The sequence below is a fragment of the Mytilus californianus genome, unplaced genomic scaffold, assembly GCF_021869535.1.
Source record: "Mytilus californianus isolate M0D057914Y unplaced genomic scaffold, xbMytCali1.0.p SCAF_16, whole genome shotgun sequence".
In the NCBI taxonomy this organism is placed as follows: Eukaryota; Metazoa; Mollusca; class Bivalvia; order Mytilida; family Mytilidae; genus Mytilus; species Mytilus californianus.
This window is the reverse complement of record NW_026262648.1, coordinates 3,358,375-3,377,146: the sequence shown is the minus strand read 5'-3', so window position 1 is coordinate 3,377,146 and position 18,772 is coordinate 3,358,375. Positions and strand designations below refer to the sequence as shown.

The following is an 18,772-nucleotide window of genomic DNA, read 5'->3' as shown; positions in this document are numbered from 1 at the left end:
CTTATTTATATTTTTTCGTTTGGGCTTGTATTATATTTGCCTTCGGGTTTATATGATCCGTTCATCCTATTTTGACTCTTCAAAATTTAAGAGTCTATCCTAAATTGAGGTAAATTGTATGGCTTTCCAAATACCGTTTCGATTCCTAACATCACTGAAGAGACATTAATTGTCGAAATCCGGATATGGTGTACAAAAACCTTTGCACCTTTTGTTTGCAGTATATCATCTTTTCCGAAAGTTTATTGTTTTCTGTTTAGTATTAAATTTTTAATTAAGATCCATTTATTACATCGGTGATCCGTTTATTTGGCAATCGCCAATGGCAGTCAGCAGGGTTTAAGAACATTTGTTGTTCGACCTGTTAGTCAAATGCGTTTTGTTAAAATATACTTTTTCACTTTTTTGGTCTTTTGGAAAATGTTGTTTGTGCTGTATTTAGACCCCTCTAACAAGAAATTTGTTTTGCATGCACACGTATAAAAATTGCGGTTTTTATCCAACGCAATCATAGGTTTGAACGTTGTTTTCAATTTAGACTTATTTATATTTTTTCGTTTGGGCTTGTATTATATTTGCCTTCGGGTTTATATGATCCGTTCATCCTATTTTGATTCCTCAAAATTTAAGAGTCTATCCTAAATTGAGGTAAATTGTATGGCTTTCCAAATACCGTTTCGATTCCTAACATCACTGAAGAGACATTAATTGTCGAAATCCGGATATGGTGTACAAAAACCTTTGCACCTTTTGTTTGCGGTATATCATCTTTTCCGCAAGTTTATTGTTTTCTGTTTAGTATTAAATTTTTAATTAAGATCCATTTATTACATCGGTGATCCGTTTATTTGGCAATCGCCAATGGCAGTCAGCAGGGTTTAAGAACATTTGTTGTTCGACCTGTTAGTCAAATGCGTTTTGTTAAAATATACTTTTTCACTTTTTTGGTCTTTTGGAAAATGTTGTTTGTGCTGTATTTAGACCCCTCTAACAAGAAATTTGTTTTGCATGCACACGTATAAAAATTGCGGTTTTTATCCAACGCAATCATGGGTTTGAACGTTGTTTTCAATTTAGACTTATTTATATACCTGTAATATATACATATATCTTTGTATAAGCTCTTATGCAATATTCACAAGCAATTACCATTTAATTTATAGAAGGATTAAATACAAATAATTTTTATTTGCCATACTGACATTGACATATACCATGTATACCAAGTAGTTCTTTTAAATACATGTTTTCATATATGATACAAGACAATTTATCTTTCATGATCAGTTTAAACACCAACAAATCAAATATATAATGCTTAATATGCCAGTAAACACATTATCTCTTAGTCTATATAGCATTATTTGATGTCTGTCATATTAATATAAATTAAATTTTTATTTAACATACATTTGTACACGTAATAGCATGAACATAATTGTTTAATGATACCAGTATGAGTTTCAATTGAAAATCAACATGAAAATCATACATATTTTCAACTTACACTCATATAAGGCGATGGAAGGCATCCGATTGAAAAAAAATAGCTTTAATGCACTTTGTCTATACTTACTGTTGTACATGTATATCAAACGTATTTTACTAATGGTTACCATACTTCATGTCAGGGGATCTGAATGGGGATGTCATGCATTTTCATATACCATAATTTAGGTGATTTTTCTCTATTCTTACTGTACATTATCATCCAATTTTTTCTATTGGCCTGATTTTTGTCTAGTTTTGTTCCATTCATCTGTATTCTCTTAACCTCATTCCACACAATATTGTATTCATAACAACTTACCCATATTTCAGGTTCTCGAATGCCTGGGCTTTTTCCTTCTCGAGGACTTGCTAACTCTGGAAGTAGCATTTTGTTGTAGAATGCTTCCAGTTTTGGCAACATGGTGTTTTCCCACAAATCAATATTACGATAAATTCGCTGAATAAAAAGATGATGAGTATTTAAAGTTCTAACTACAAAATCGATCCATTCTCTGTTACAAATGTTGATAAGACCATGGCATTGATAAAAATATATGTGATTTTCTTTAAGTTCCAGTTTTCCATTCAGATTTTTGAGACAAAAGTTATTGTTTTCTGAAGCTTGCCAAAGATTTATAGGTTTGGAATGTAACAAATTTTTAATTTCAATTAAACCAGATTTTCCTTTAGATGTTGAAACTAAACCATCTGGACTTCCAGCCAAGAATGTTTGAGTTGGATGTATAACAAGTCCACTGCGCTCAACACAAACATTTTCGGATTCCTCAGCTTTTTTCAATTTATATTCTTCAATAGTTGTATCTTCATCAAGAATACCTTTTCTGGTGTGACGATTTCCAGTAAATGTAGAGTATAGAATATTACGGATAAATTTAGCTGTTAGAAGTGACGGGTTTCGTTTAACAATAGATCCAAAATTAGATGCTGTAATTCTTTTTTTTCTCTCAGAATGCCAAAGACCAGATTGTGATTGTAAAATTGTCAAATTTGTTATGTTTAAGCGTTGTTGTTCCGAAAGGTGAATATGAAGGTTTAAATAGTCTTGTTTCAGTTTTTCGAGATTATCAGAAGAAACGTCATCAGTAACATCCATGGCTTCTGGACCATAAGCTTTGCGAGCTTTCTTGGAGGTGCTTGTTTTGAGACAGGACATCTTTTTCTTCCATCGAACCTGTTGAATATTAGGTTTAGACTTGTGCCTGATCGAATTGGCCAATGTCTGTTCATGACGAACATACAATTTCCGAAAAAGATGTCCTTGCTCAGTACCAGTACTTGACTCCCAAACCTTACAAGACCACTGTGGTCCTAAATTCATTCGTAGAGCCCCACCATAGCAACGAGCATGGCAAGATCCACGATTGCAGAGGTTGTGTACCTTGCCCCCATCAAACTTGGTTCGGATATGCATTCAGCTTTCTGCGAGATTAGTTGTGGAGTTGTTTATAAGTCGATCGGATTTTTCAGCAATCCTGCATAAAAGGTTTGTTACGTCTTTTATGATGTGCTGCTCCACATTACTGTATGCTATCGTGGTACTAAAGCGAGCCTGTTCCTGCGCTGAAATAGAGGCCCCCTCACTCCAGTAATTTATCTGTTGGTCAATTAACTGTTCTTCAATACCTGATTCAGATGTGTTGGTAGATATTTGTAGAGATGTATTATCCTCATTTGTAGTTTGGAGCTGCTGATTTTTTGCCCGACAAAAATCAGAACATTGGCTATGGTTGCCAAAAACATGGTGAACAGAATTCTTTATGTCATGTGTTAGTTTTCTTATGACATTATATTTATCAATTTTTTTGTCCTTGAGATCTCTGGAGCGGACACGTATCGCACATCTGAGTGCACTTACAAGTCGAACTCGAGTATTTTTTGTCAAGTGATGTTTTCCTTTATAGAGTGGATTATCTGTTACCAATTTTTCTAGGTTTGATCTAAAACATTTACAAAGGTGATTTGCACACTCCTCTTTTGAAACAGACCGTCCCTAACCTGGTACTTCCTCTCTGATTCTAGCAAAAACAGAGGAATCCCCATCCCCTACCAGTCTCATATATCTAAGTCCGTGTCTGTTTTCGGCCTCACGAAACCCTTCCAATATTATGTCACCCTCCATCGACTGACTGTCTTGATCCCAATTTTTGAAGCAAGTATGAGGTGTACTATCATTTTTGTTACAGATGTAGCAATATTTGTTTCGAACTCCAATGTGTAATAATTTTTTTGTTTCTTTGCCAATAATTATAGCTACACCACCAGCTGCATTGTACGAATGTTTATGTGTTCTTTTAGACCACCCACCATCTGCTATAACTAATTGCCGGAATTTCTTCATGGAAATCATTTCTTTCAATAGCTAGACGCCTCTCTTCTTGGCCTGCAATCATCATCTCTTTATCTAGAACGCTGTGCCACCAATTGCCTATCTCTGTTTCAATTGCGCTAAAAGACGGCTGCGATAACCATAGGGAATTTAGAGTTGCTAAAAACTCATTAAGGTGAGATGGGCCATTGCCGGTCACCATACTGCCCCAAACTGCACGTACATTAATGTCATATCTTTTAGATCCTGGGACCTTTGGACTGCTTTCAAGCTTAAATTTCTGTAAAAATCCCATGAACTGAGCCAACATAACAGTAGCCAAACCCAGCGAACGCACTTCTGTCTCTAACTTAATTGGTGCCTTAAATATTATGTAAATCGTTTAATAACTAAGCATTTAATATTAAAATTAACTTCTTCGTATCGAAACCAATGTTGTATTATTAAAAATTTCAATATTATAGAGTTTTCTCTAATTCGAAACAGCGGATTAATTTTAACTTCTACTTTCGGTTTCCAAAGGTATGGACAACTGTAAATAAATGTTGATTTTAAGGTAAAAAAATGTAAATGCATTTAACAAATAAATGTTATGGACACGCAATACAATATTAAATTTAAGAAAAATCATAATAAAGGGGGATCAAAGCTAGGGATTTCTAATGCATGCTGGAAATTCAACGCCACATTGAAATTTAAAAATGGCGCCCTTTATTTTTTGTACAGCAGTCAAACAATTTAGTAGAACTGTTTAACAGATAATTGACATGCATTTTAAATGCTAGCTTGTACTTCATACAAACTTCACCCATACATTGTACGATCCTGGGCAAGGAAAAGTGCTATTTATGAGAACTGGATTTATTGGAAAAATGTGTCTTGGAAAGTCCAATTTTCATCTTTTAAAATCAGAATTACGTATTTTGTTTTTTGAAATTTTCCAAAATCCTTTCATTACAAGTAACTTCATATTGGTGTTAACGTATGGACTTAATATAAAGACACAAGTGTAAGAACTAGCTTAGAAATAACACATTTAATATAATGCCTCATATGAAGAAAAATTTGACTTTAGCGGAACCTTAAGGAATACACATTATCGATTATGTACCCTTGTGTTGCTTCAATGCTAATGGAAATTTTATAGAAAATCCACAGCCTTTCCCCTTGTACTCTAATATTTGGCAATTCTGTACTTGATAGATAGAGGGTTATTGCATGCAGTGCTAGCAATGATTTCCTTAAAACAAGTTTATAAATTTAGATATTGGTTAAAATAAATAAAAATATTGACCAATTCAAGTACACCTTCTAGGGTGCGCTCGACTTTAATGACTCAGCACGAGGTGTTTTGGAATTTAAAGGTTGTTTAGGACTTTTTGTAAACAATAAACGCTATCTGATCATAGAAATACAAGTGAGTAAACTATGTTTTAAATTTTATAACAAAAATCTCTGTATTAAAGTCTGTGGATTTTCTACAAAATTCTTGATTTTATTTTCACCAAATTCCCCTTTTCTATTCAATGCAATGAAACTATAAATAATTATGCTTTGCACGAAGTTTCCCCTCGGTATATGTACAAAATGACCCATCTTTATTATTCATTATATTTGCTGTTTTGATGCTATTGCAATTTGAAAACTTGAAAACTTCATAATTCACAGCCCACAGAAGGGGTCATAAACCTTAAGAAATACTCATTGCAGTGTTTATGATAACTTTTCCCACTTATTACAGAAACCTTTCAATACAGAAACCTTTCAAGAAGTTCTATACCGCCTTGGAATGACTGACACATTACCAAACAGCTGTACATCAATAATGGGGAATAGCCGAAATCCGAATAAAATTTCCGAATGTATGCGATTAAAATATGGATGTGAAGTTAGCAGCCGGTTCGTTATTCGATATTCGATATTCAATATCCAACCGGCTGCCAGCAGTCGGTTCGATATTCAAATTTAGTTGAAAATCATAAAAAATATAATATTTGATAACATTAAAAGCATGATTTTTATAGTTGAAAGGAGTGAAAAGATACGTAGGAAATCGTTTTATGACCCCTTCAAGTTGTATTAAACTCTCGTTGTCCTCAAATATAAACCCTTATCAATGCTTATGTAATTTGCATATTTGTCTTTATGTAATATAGATTTTTTATCAATAAAACGACATCAAAACTGTAATTTTATATCTAATATTTCTTAAAACAAAAACAAAAACCGATCACTCTAGAAAAAATTTAGAAATATAAATAGAAATATATATGGAAAGCCCCAAAAAAAGAAATACATAGTGAAAACCTACCTGAGACCGCTTAAATGACGGTGAGACCCCCCTGTTCTTTCAATGTCCATAAAATTCGACGAATTCATAGACTCTGTATAAATAAAGATTGTATCAAAAGGATTTCTCAGAAAAATGTCATCTTCGATATCTACGGAGGGCTTAGATTGTCACTTTTCAGCTAAAAATTGTCAAAATTTCAAGACAAAGGGCACAGGGCAATGGTGAGAGCCCCATGATCTCTTAATCTGCCTTGTATTAAGCAGAGAGTTGGCTAATAGGTAGATACAAACGTGACTAAAAGGAATTTGAGGACACTTCCTGTCTTCTATGTTTACGGAGAGCCCAAAGTGCCACTTGGATATTCAAAATATATAGCGAAAACCTACCTGAGACCGCTTAAATGACGGTGAGACCCCCATTTCTTTCAATGTCCATAAAATTCGACTAATTCATAGACTCTGTATAAGTAAAGATTGTATCAAAAGGATTTCTCAGAAAAATGTCATCTTCAATATCTACGGAGGTCTTAGATTGTCACTTTTCAGCTAAAAATTGTCAAAATTTCAAGATAAAGGGCACAGGGCAATGGTGAGAGCCCCCTGATCTCTCAATCTGCCTAGTATTAAGCAGAGAGTTGGATAATAGGTAGATACAAACGTGACTAAAAGGAATTTGGGTACACTTCCTGTCTTCTATGTTTACGGAGGGCCCAAAGTGCCAGTTGGATATTCAAAATATATAGCGAAAACCTACCTGAGACCGCTTAAATGACGGTGAGACCCCCTTGTTCTTTCAATGTCCATAAAATTCGACTAATTCATAAACTCTGTATAAATAAAGATTGTATCAAAAGGATTTCTCAGAAAAATGTCATCTTCGATATCTATGGAGGGCTTAGATTGTCACTTTTCAGCTAAAAATTGTCAAAATTTCAAGACAAAGGGCACAGGGCAATGGTGAGAGCCCCCTGATCTCTCAATCTGCCTAGTATTAAGCAGAGAGTTGGCTAATAGGTAGATACAAACGTGACTAAAAGGAATTTTGGTACACTTCCTGTCTTCTAGTTTACGGAGGGCCCAAAGTGCCAGTTGGATATTCAAAATATATAGCGAAAACCTACCTGAGACCGCTTAAATGACGGTGAGACCCCCATTTCTTTCAATGTCCATAAAATTCGACTAATTCATAGACTCTGTATAAATAAAGATTGTATCAAAAGGATTTCTCAGAAAAATGTCATCTTCGATATCTACGGAGGGCTTAGATTGTCACTTTTCAGCTAAAAATTGTCAAAATTTCAAGACAAAGGGCATAGGGCAATGGTGAGAGCCCCCTGATCTCTCAATCTGCCTAGTACTAAGCAGAGTTGGCTAATAGGTAGATACAAACGTGACTAAAAGGAATTGGGGTACACTTTCCGTCTTCTATGTTTACGGAGAGCCCAAAGTGCCACTTGGATATTCAAAATATATAGCGAAAACCTACCTGAGACCGCTTAAATGACGGTGAGACCCCCATTTCTTTCAATGTCCATAAAATTCGACTAATTCATAGACTCTGTATAAGTAAAGATTGTATCAAAAGGATTTCTCAGAAAAAATGTCATCTTCGATATCTACGGAGGGCTTAGATTGTCACTTTTCAGCTAAAAATTGTCAAAATTTCAAGATAAAGGGCACAGGGCAATGGTGAGAGCCCCCTGATCTCTCAATCTGCCTAGTATTAAGCAGAGAGTTGGATAATAGGTAGATACAAACGTGACTAAAAGGAATTTGGGTACACTTCCTGTCTTCTATGTTTACGGAGGGCCCAAAGTGCCAGTTGGATATTCAAAATATATAGCGAAAACCTACCTGAGACCGCTTAAATGACGGTGAGACCCCCTTGTTCTTTCAATGTCCATAAAATTCGACTAATTCATAGACTCTGTATAAATAAAGATTGTATCAAAAGGATTTTTCAGAAAAATGTCATCTTCGATATCTACGGAGGGCTTAGATTGTCACTTTTCAGCTAAAAATTGTCAAAATTTCAAGACAAAGGGCACAGGGCAATGGTGAGAGCCCCCTGATCTCTCAATCTGCCTAGTATTAAGCAGAGAGTTGGCTAATAGGTAGATACAAACGTGACTAAAAGGAATTTGGGTACACTTCCTGTCTTCTAGTTTACGGAGGGCCCAAAGTGCCAGTTGGATATTCAAAATATATAGCGAAAACCTACCTGAGACCGCTTAAATGACGGTGAGACCCCCATTTCTTTCAATGTCCATAAAATTCGACTAATTCATAGACTCTGTATAAATAAAGATTGTATCAAAAGGATTTCTCAGAAAAATGTCATCTACGATATCTACGGAGGGCTTAGATTGTCACTTTTCAGCTAAAAATTGTCAAAATTTCAAGACAAAGGGCACAGGGCAATGGTGAGAGCCCCCTGATCTCTCAATCTGCCTAGTATTAAGCAGAGAGTTGGCTAATAGGTAGATACAAACGTGACTAAAAGGAATTTGGGTACACTTTCCGTTTTTAATGTTTACGGAGGGCCCAAAGTGCCAGTTGGATATTCAAAATATATAGCGAAAACCTACCTGAGACCGCTGAAATGAAGGTGAGACCCCCTGATTGAGAGATCAGGGGGCTCTCACCATTGCCCTGTGCTATTTGTCCTAAAATTTTGACAATTTTTAGCTGAAAAGTGACAATCTAAGCCCTCCGTAGATATCGAAGATGACATTATTCTGGAAAATCCTTCTAATACAACCTTTACATATACAGAGTTAATGATTAAGTTGAATTTTATGGCCATTGAAAGACCAGGGGGGTCTCACCCTCATTTAAGCGGTGTCAGGTAGGTTTGTTGGCATGACACGGGTTATGTTCTTCTCATATATGTCATGATGGTAAGATACTAAACCCCTAACGGGAAGGATTGTGCCTGATATTCATATGATGAAGACATAGTCTTTCAATCAGTTTAATTGGAGTCTGGAGCTGGCATGTCAGTTAACTGCTAGTAGTCTGTTGTTATTTATGTATTATTGTCATTTTGTTTATTTTCTTTGGTTACATCTTCTGACATCAGACTCGGACTTCTCTTGAACTGAATTTTAATGTGCGTATTGTTATGCGTTTACTTTTCTACATTGGCTAGAGGTATAGGGGGAGGGTTGAGATCTCACAAACATGTTTAACCCCGCCGCATTTTTGCGCCTGTCCCAAGTCAGGAGCCTCTAGCCTTTGTTAGTCTTGTATTATTTTTAATTTTAGTTTCTTGTGTACAATTTGGAGTTTAGTATGGCGTTCATTATCACTGAACTAGTATATATATTTGTTTAGGGGCCAGCTGAAGGACGCCTCCGAGTGCGGGAATTTCTCGCTGCATTGAAGACCTGTTGGTGACCTTCTGCTGTTGTCTGTTCTATGGTCGGGTTGTTGTCTCTTTGACACATTCCCCATTTCCATTCTCAATTTTATTTCACTATATATTTTGAATATCCAACTGGCACTTTGGGCGCTCCGTAAACATGGAAGACAAAAAGTGTACCCAAATTCCTTTTAGTCACGTTTGTATCTATCTATTAACTAAATGTCTGCATAATATTAGAAAGATGGAGAGATCAGGGGGCTCTCACCATTGCCCTGTGCCCTTTGTCCTAAAATTTTGACAATTTTTAGCTGAAAAGTGACAATCTAAGCCCTCCGTAGATATCGAAGATGACATTATTCTGGAAAATCCTTCTAATACAACCTTTACATATACAGAGTCTATGATTAAGTTGATTTTTATGGCCATTGAAAGACCAGGGGGGTCTCACCCTCATTTAAGCGGTGTCAGGTAGGTTTTCACTATATATTTTGAATATCCAACTGGCACTTTGGGCGCTCCGTAAACATGGAAGACAAAAAGTGTACCCAAATTCCTTTTAGTCACGTATGTATCTACCTATTAATTAAATGTCTGCATAATATTAGAAAGATGGAGAGATCAGGGGGCTCTCACCATTGCCCTGTGCCCTTTGTCCTAAAATTTTGACAATTTTTAGCTGAAAAGTGACAATCTAAGCCCTCCGTAGATATCGAAGATGACATTATTCTGGAAAATCCTTCTAATACAACCTTTACATATACAGAGTCTATGATTAAGTTGAATGTTATGGCCATTGAAAGACCAGGGGGGTCTCACCCTCATTTAAGCGGTGTCAGGTAGGTTTTCACTATATATTTCTTTTTTGGGCTTTCCATAAATATTTCTATTTATATTTCTAAATGTTTCTAGAGTTATAGGTTTTTCCTTTTGTGTTAAGAAATATCATATATAAAAGTACATATTTGAAGTTGTTTTATTGATAAAAATCTATATTACATAAAGACAAATATGCAACTTAGAAACGGGTTTATATTTATATTCGAGAATTTACGACAGCTTGAAGAGGTCATTAAACGATTTCCTACGCATCTTATCAGTCCTCTTAACTATGAAAATCTTGCCTTTAATGTTATCAAGTATTTAATTTTTTTATGATTTTCAACTAAATTTTGAATATCCAACCGACTGCTAGCAGCCGGTTGGATATTGAATATCGAATATCGAATAACGAACCGGCTGCTAACTTCACATATTAAAATCCGCTTGTTCACTTAAAATACGAATAGCATGATTGATTTTCCGTTAGAAATGTCTTTCAGATACTGCTCTTGATCTTGAAAAATGTACGCTTAATGTTTATATTCATTGATTTCTCCAATGAGACCATCTCCTAAGTACTACTTTCCATTTGAGTCTTTCTTTTTATCCGTCACCAAATTTTCAACTTTGTTGAGTTTAACTTTCAGTTCCATTTTGAAGCAAATTTATGTACTATGTTTAATGGAGTTTGTAGCTCATCTTCCGTGTTTCCTAACAAAACAATGTCATCGGTAAAAAAAAACAAACAGTTAATTAGTTAACAGAGTATCTGCTGCCTCAAAGTCCAAACTAAAATATAAATTCCCTATTAACACAAAAAGAAACTGCATGGCAGAATCCTGCACGTGTATTTAAGTATACGTGTGAAATTATTCGAACTACAATTTATTGCATTAGCGACTATCATTTGACTTGCGTTGATAAACTGTATTATACTGCACTCGTTCTATTTGAGCAGTCAAAATGCGTTGTCACTGACCTGATATCACTTTTCCTCATGAATATTTAAATAGAAGTTGCCGAAACTATATTTAATTATTCATAGGACCTCTTCAACCTGTTCTTGTTTCCAATGTATACAACGAAGCGAAGCGTGGAACGACTCAAACTTATTTCTTTTACAATTTTTGGATATTATATTTATAAACATATTTCACTTGTTAATCGTTTTTATTTTAAACCTATAAATCATTATGTTTTATGCTTATTGTTGATATTTTAGTCCATACTCAAACGAATTCGTTCACCTTCGACTGCGGGTTTCAACAGGTAATGTACATTTCATTGTGTTGTATATTTCTCCGCCTGATATGAGGCCTTTTTAAGAGGGGGATTTTTCCCAATTTTTAAATCAAATAAATAACATTAACACATTAAACAACAATTGGAAATGTGTTTTTCTAGATTGCAGTATAAAGACAATAATAGTGCATTGACTTGACATTTCAACGATACAAGTATTCGGCCCGAAACGGGGAAAAAGCTCGGCAGAGCCTCGCATTTCCCCGTTTCTAAGCCTCATCATTATATCGTTGATGCACTATTATTGTCTATGTAGAGATGACCAGGATCTTGACGAACGAACATATCTTGACGAACGAGCGTAATAGGAGCGGTTATCTTAAAACTTAAAAGATTTTATCATATTTAAAGTGTATTTGCATGGATGTAATCACGTTAATAGATAGAAATGCATCAAATATACCGATTTTAAAAAAAGGTTTTCATAATATAAGTGAAAGACGTTTAAAAATTTCCGAAAGTGTTACATATCTTACGATACATATGGGTTGTTTGTTATTGTTGAAAGCATGATGAAATGTACACCGACGACTTTTGCAATGTTCAAACAAATATAAATGAAGAATGTTGATGATTTGAAATAATTTATGAAATTATTGTTGTCGGAACGTATGTTTGTTCTGTGTTTTTAATTGGGTATTCAAGTTTCAGACAAACAAATCTATCAGTTTATAATAAAAAAAAAGAAAACCTATAGTGTTTTGTACCAATTGAAAAAAAAATGATTTCTGTCAACCTCTAACAATGGCAAAACTTTTTTAGTGTAAAAAAACTGGTTATAAGAGTAAATAAAATTTTTTTAAGGGAGTTAACTAGACAAAAAACATACTTGGTCCATTAATAACGCATACGAAGACATTAAAAATAATTTTAAAGCCTTACAACTATTTAGAAGGGAAAACATACATGTCAAAATGACCACAGGCGCTTATGGGGTAGACCCCCCCCCCTTTTTTTGTGTTTAATATTTATGAATTATTATTGATTTGAATATTCAATTTTCTATGCTTATACCACTTATCTATTTTTACTGCGTATGTCTGACCTAGTTTCGAGTGCATTTACCAACTCTGTTACAACCCCTTATTTTACTATCCATACTTAAAACAACATTTTAGTATGGATATATGACTATGTCAGAGAAGATGCAATGATTTAGTGCATACTGGATAGGATTAAAATTTATAAAGTCCAAAGACCAATTTATGGACCGCAACATACTTCGTCTGACATCGTTTGTTTGGTACACATGCAATTGCCTAGATTGTTATAGTACGTTTCACCGATCTGAGTATTTGATATATCATTGATTTCTCAAAATACTCAGAAAGCAAATAATATGATTGAAGAAATATTATTTAGATGATGGTACGTCAACCTTTGTTTATTTCGGAATTTTGATATAATACCTCTCAGTTTTGCTCAACTCATGGGGGAAAACAGGGTATTTTTGTTCTTCCAAAGGGACTGGTCATTTGCATCCTGAAAAGGGGGGATTAAGGGGGGCCTCGAAAATATTTGGGAATGGAAAGGGGACGTATTAAATTTTTCAATACTTCAGATGGGGGGCATCGAAATTTTTTTTACAAGATTTAAGCTATTCTGTATTTTAAACATGAACAAATTATAGCTAATATGATGAATATACTCTAAATCAGTATCTGATTATTCAACAGAAGTGTCTAACACTTGATTCAAATGTCATATCTTTAATTATTGTGTCATAATTTTTGGCTTAAACTTTGTTTGTTGGACATGGATAATGACAATAATAGGGAATAATGGTTTGATGTCTTCCAGGTTTTTTTTTTTTTTTTAGGTTTTCTTAATATTATACCCCTTTCCATATAATAAAACACTGATTATATCATAAGTTGTTTCCTAACATGATTAATCGCAAAACTCATGACTGAGTATATATTTCGATGGCTCAAGATGATATCTACGAGTCAAGTGTGGCATTGTTAATACGTCTTAACGTGAATAAATTTCCTTTATGACCTGGATATATGGAGTCAGGCGACCAACACCCAACGATTCCCCTTACAATAAAGAAAATATATTTATTTTGGCAGGATAGACATACATTTTTTCACCTCGCTCCGCTCGACTCAATTGTTTAGAAAAACATCATAAGTTTCAACATGTTCTTCCAGGAAAGTATTCTTATCTGAAGCTAAGTCACTAACTTTTTGTATAAAGAATTATAGGAACAATGTTCTGAAATTGAAAGAAGGTGTGTTATGTCACTGGGAACAATACAGGCATATCTAGATAAAGTTTCCTGTAGTCACAAACAACTTCTCCACTTGAAGCTTTATTTCCAATAATAATAACATAAATAGAAAATGTACTTTTTTTTTGTAAAGAACAAAATTATTGAAATGTGTTGAAAAGGGGGGGGGTTGAAATTTTCATGTCTTTTGAATTTGTTTTTCTTCTTCAAGGTGGGGACTTGAAAAAAATAAGAGAAATCCAGATGTTTCCTACCCCCTCCCCCCTGGCCCCTCTTTTCCCAATGAAAGAAAATGACAAGTCCCCAATAACACACCTTAGATTATTTATAACTTTTGATAAGTGGAAACGATTTCGTTAAGTTATATACGTATTGATCATCAATCAAATCAACTTCAATCTATGCTATCACCCTTTTCTTATCCCTAAAACTCATTAAAACCCCTTCTGGAACCTCAATTTTCAAAACAGAGTCTTGGATACTGATTGTACCATTTGCTATTGTAGAAAACATTGAAATATTAATGTTAGGAGTTAGATACAGATACAGGTAATATCTTCTTTAAACTACATGCAGACGATGCGAATTACCATACTTCAACCAGCGTTTTTATGTTAGAATTATATATTACTATGTATAAAACAGCAGCTCCCGTTTCGTACGATTCGTCAAGTTACGCTTTCGTAAGTTCGTTCTTAAATATCCTGGTCATCTCCAGTTAGCGATGTACGTTGTGTGACAGATACCTTGGCTACATAGTTTGTATAGTTTATTATTGATATAGAAAAGGAGCATTTCGGGCTGTCCTTTCTCGGCATGACTTAGGATCAGTCAAGTTTGGTTTAAATATAATAGTTGTAGATCTGGTCGATAAAAATTGGTATCGTTAATTTTATAGTTTTATTTTAATAAATGTAAATACTAGGTAAATTGTCTGTAGATGGCACTAAGCAGTGAATAACTTAAGTTATGATAGGTTTTGCTCTTTAAAGTTTCTGTTTTTGTATAAAGGATACAATTGATTGTCTCGGTAATTTTGTCTTGTATTGTTGATTATGTTTGCTGTTTCCAGTTACTGTCTAAATAGCAATCTTTTAAAGCACAATTAAAACCTTTATGAACCGGGAATTTACAAACAAAACATTTTATATCAATCGGATTTTGACTTCGTCTTTTTTAGATTATTAAATGACCTAGAATCAGCCGTAACAGACAGCAGTCAAAATCCAAGATATGCAGAAAACCCAATAAATTCCTTTCATCTACTTGGAAGATTTATATACAAATGGCCAGTCGTCTATAGTAACATATTATGTGCAGAATGTAGACTAGATGATGCTGCATTATGTAAGTTTAAGTTGAAGTCGTTCAGATATTTCAGTTGTTTGAATAAATTAGTAATCACTTTATGAATATATTTGTTATAATAATGTTTTATTTGCTGTCACAGCTTATTGTCTTTAAAGTAAAAACATTCAAAAGACAATACACATTATTATGCACTATGAATGCATAGATTATAAAATGATAAATAAATGGAGCGGAGCGTAGTTGACATACAAACATATTATAAAAAAATTTGAAAATTTAACCATTTGAGTTTTTTTTGTTTTTTTTTCTAAAGAAAACAATAATATAGTATCCAAGGTTGTTAGGCTGGTTGACATTTTTCACAGATAACGGTTGCTCTAACTTGTCGATGGTCTCCTCAAGTAACAAACATAGGTTATCGGGTTTTCTGCAGATTTCTCTTTGTTGGCATTTCGTATATATAACGTACGTTTCATACAACGATAATTTGCCAAACTCAAAATATACCTTGATGTTAACAATTCCCTTTCCCACTTTTAAAATTTATTCCAAATAATTTAACTGCAGTATTGAGTTCACCTGGCACAAAGGGTCAGTGTGAGCTATTGCTATCACTTAGCATTCGTCGTCACCGTCCGTTAACAAAAATCTTCTCCTCTGAAACTACTGGGCCAAATAAAACCAAACTGAGGATATCTAGTTTTATAAATGTGTCCGGTGATCCAGCCGCATAACCAAATGTCCGCCAACGCTAAGAATAGAACATAATGGCAAATGCAAGTATTGTCTATTATCTTGTAAAACGTTATAGTGTACGTACGGTTTCCTATAATTGCTTACACCCACCTCATTTGAACTTTGGTGGATAGTTGTCTCATTGGCAATCATACCACATCTCCTTCTTTTTATATAGATAGAAAATTCTGACAAGGGCAGATATGTTCAGAATAAAGAGATCTCCCTGCCCTTAAATGACGACGTTTTCCAATTTTTTGTGTTTTGCTCTATTATCTTGATACTTATAATAAATAGAGAGAACCTTTAAAGAAAATAAAATGATTAGTAATTCAAGATTAACAAATAAGCAAAGGTTTTTTTTTGAAAACTACAATAAACAGAGCTAAACTTTTAATGGCAAAAATACCCCCAGTCGACTCCTAATAGTAGTTATTGCCCGTAAATGACCATTTTTGAATTTTGCCTATAATACCTTGAAAACTATAATAGATATAAAGAAACTTTAAATAACAAAATTTCGTAAGGGGTTCCGCGGAACTCTGTGTTTCGCCTGCGATTGCTGCTGTCAGTGTAAAAGTGTAATGATAAAACTTACCAGTAAAATAAAGAACTAAAAAAAAAATCAAACTTTTTCTTTAGATGCTATTTCATGGCCTTGAAAATTTGAAGATTTAATTTTAGCTTCTGTCCAGGTTTCATAACAATCAATGAAGGTTTACAATTTATCACGTCAAAAAAGTTTAACCCCAGACTGTCTGTAAATGTTAACTGTAAAAAGTTAAGTCCATCTATCAGAAAAACACTGAAAATGAAAAAAAATATATTTTCAAAAGTTTGCTTCAGACATTATTTCTTAATCATAAAAATGCTTTGCCAAAAATTCATAAAATTCTATGAAGGTATGATAAAGTAATTAATATGTAACAAACTTTAACCTCAGACTGCATCTATATGTTAAATGTAAATCTTAGTCCATTTATCAGTTAAATACGGAAAAATGAAAATATATATTTTCAAAAGTTTGCTCTTAATACTGTATTTTGGTCACAACTAAGCTTCTGTCCAAATTTCCTAAAATTCCATGAAGGTTTGACAAGTTATTGATGACTGAAAAACTTTAACCTCAGACTAAATCTGAATGCTAAATGTAATAAAACTAAGTCCATTTATCAGTAAAATACGAAAAAAATGAAAATAAATGTTTTCAAAATTTTGCTCTAAATGTTGTATTTTGGTCATAAACAAGCTTCTGTCCAAATTTCATAAATTTCCATGAAGGTTTGACAAAGTTATTGATGACTCAAAAAACTTTAACTATATACTGAACCTAAATGTTGACGCCACTGACGCCGACGACGGAATCTAGGATCGGTATGTCTCGTGTTCATGACATAAATGTCGTAGATCTATTTTCAAGTCAACATGGCCAAAATCGTCAATCAACTCCTAATAGAAGTTTTTGTCCTGTAATTATGATTTAACCCATTTTTGCATTTTGGGCAAAAACCATATTAGCGAAATACAAACTCTAATTAACAAAGACGATCAACAAAACAAGATCTACAAATAAGTCAAAAAGCTGTAATGTCAGTTCACTCATCATAAGAGTAATTGCCCTTAAGTAATGGAATTCATATTTCTCTTGTTTTACCATCTAAATACCATCTTCGTTATCTTTAATTGTTCCTTCATCACAATGACTTTCATTTTTAGTCTTACTTATAGATACTGTTGAACACATATTTACAGTAACTATATTTTTTGCAGTTCATTTTTAGCACTGCAATTGACCTGGAAAAAGACGCTTTATTAACGGGTTTAATGTACCGGAACAACACACGCTTGGAAATTGTTTAAAAAGATAGAATAATATCTATATTATTATTTTCGTCTGGTCGTAAAAAGTTTCTTTGGTCACATTTAGCAATTGTAATTTAGCACTTTTACAGAGTACCCCTCAATTCATGGTTTTGGTTGTCTTTTTGAAATTTAAAAAGATAAATGTTTTGTCTCTTTATATATATCAAGGGTCCTCGGAATGCTGAAAACATATATAAAATACAATTCTTTATTTAATTTATAGTCGGCAGGAATTAAAGGCATTTTTCTTCGAAAACAAGAAAACATATGACTCGAATACAGTATTTTTCAACAATTAACTTGATAGTTTCGAGGTGATCTGGTGCATGATCTGTGCTTTTTTTGGATATTTTGCTTAAGATTTTAGTCACAAGTTATATATTTGTTGATTAAAGTTTGACTTTTTATAATGTTTAACCGAATCCTTGAGATAAAAAAATTTCCGGATAATGACTAGTTATGGTTTAAAGTTTATTCCTATACGAGTCCAAAAAAAAGAGGAAAAAGAATGAAATTATGTTGGGAAAAATTTATTGTGTGTCTATAGATCAAGTAATATGCATGCGATGCACGGTAAAATAAACATATAATTGAAGCTATAGGTAGCACGGTAGTATTTGCATTCCAGAATTTAGGTTGCTCTTTTGTGTACCCTACTTAAGTCAATGTATCTGAACATTATGATTGGACAAAAAATACAGTATCAACTGAACATACTTTCCCAAACTGAGGGATGAATCAGGTGTAGAAAAATATGAAATAATTTTACATACAGATGAAAATGAATTTTTGAGATTTTTTTTAAATTTTGTATTCACTGCACGATAAAAGACCTAAAAGCACTAGTGGCCTTAGGTTCTTAAAGATAGCAAAAAAAGTAAACGGTCATGATACATATTCAAATTCATTTCTGAATAGTAAAATGAAAGTACTTTAGTTAACTGTGAATGTAGAATTTTTAGCAGTGTTAGAAAGTGGTGAAAATTCTAAAAAGGCTATCATTATCCCT

At 33.6% G+C, this 18,772-nt stretch overlaps 1 protein-coding gene across 1 annotated transcript in view; it reads left to right on the top strand.

The window, feature by feature from the left end:
• LOC127726088 (prolyl 4-hydroxylase subunit alpha-1-like) overlaps positions 1-18,772 on the top strand; it is a 134,545-nt gene that overhangs the window by 42,269 nt on the left and 73,504 nt on the right. The window contains exon 2 of the mRNA XM_052233423.1: positions 15,035-15,201. Coding sequence (XP_052089383.1) covers positions 15,035-15,201 — 167 coding nt within the window. The remainder of the gene's footprint in view (positions 1-15,034; positions 15,202-18,772) is intronic.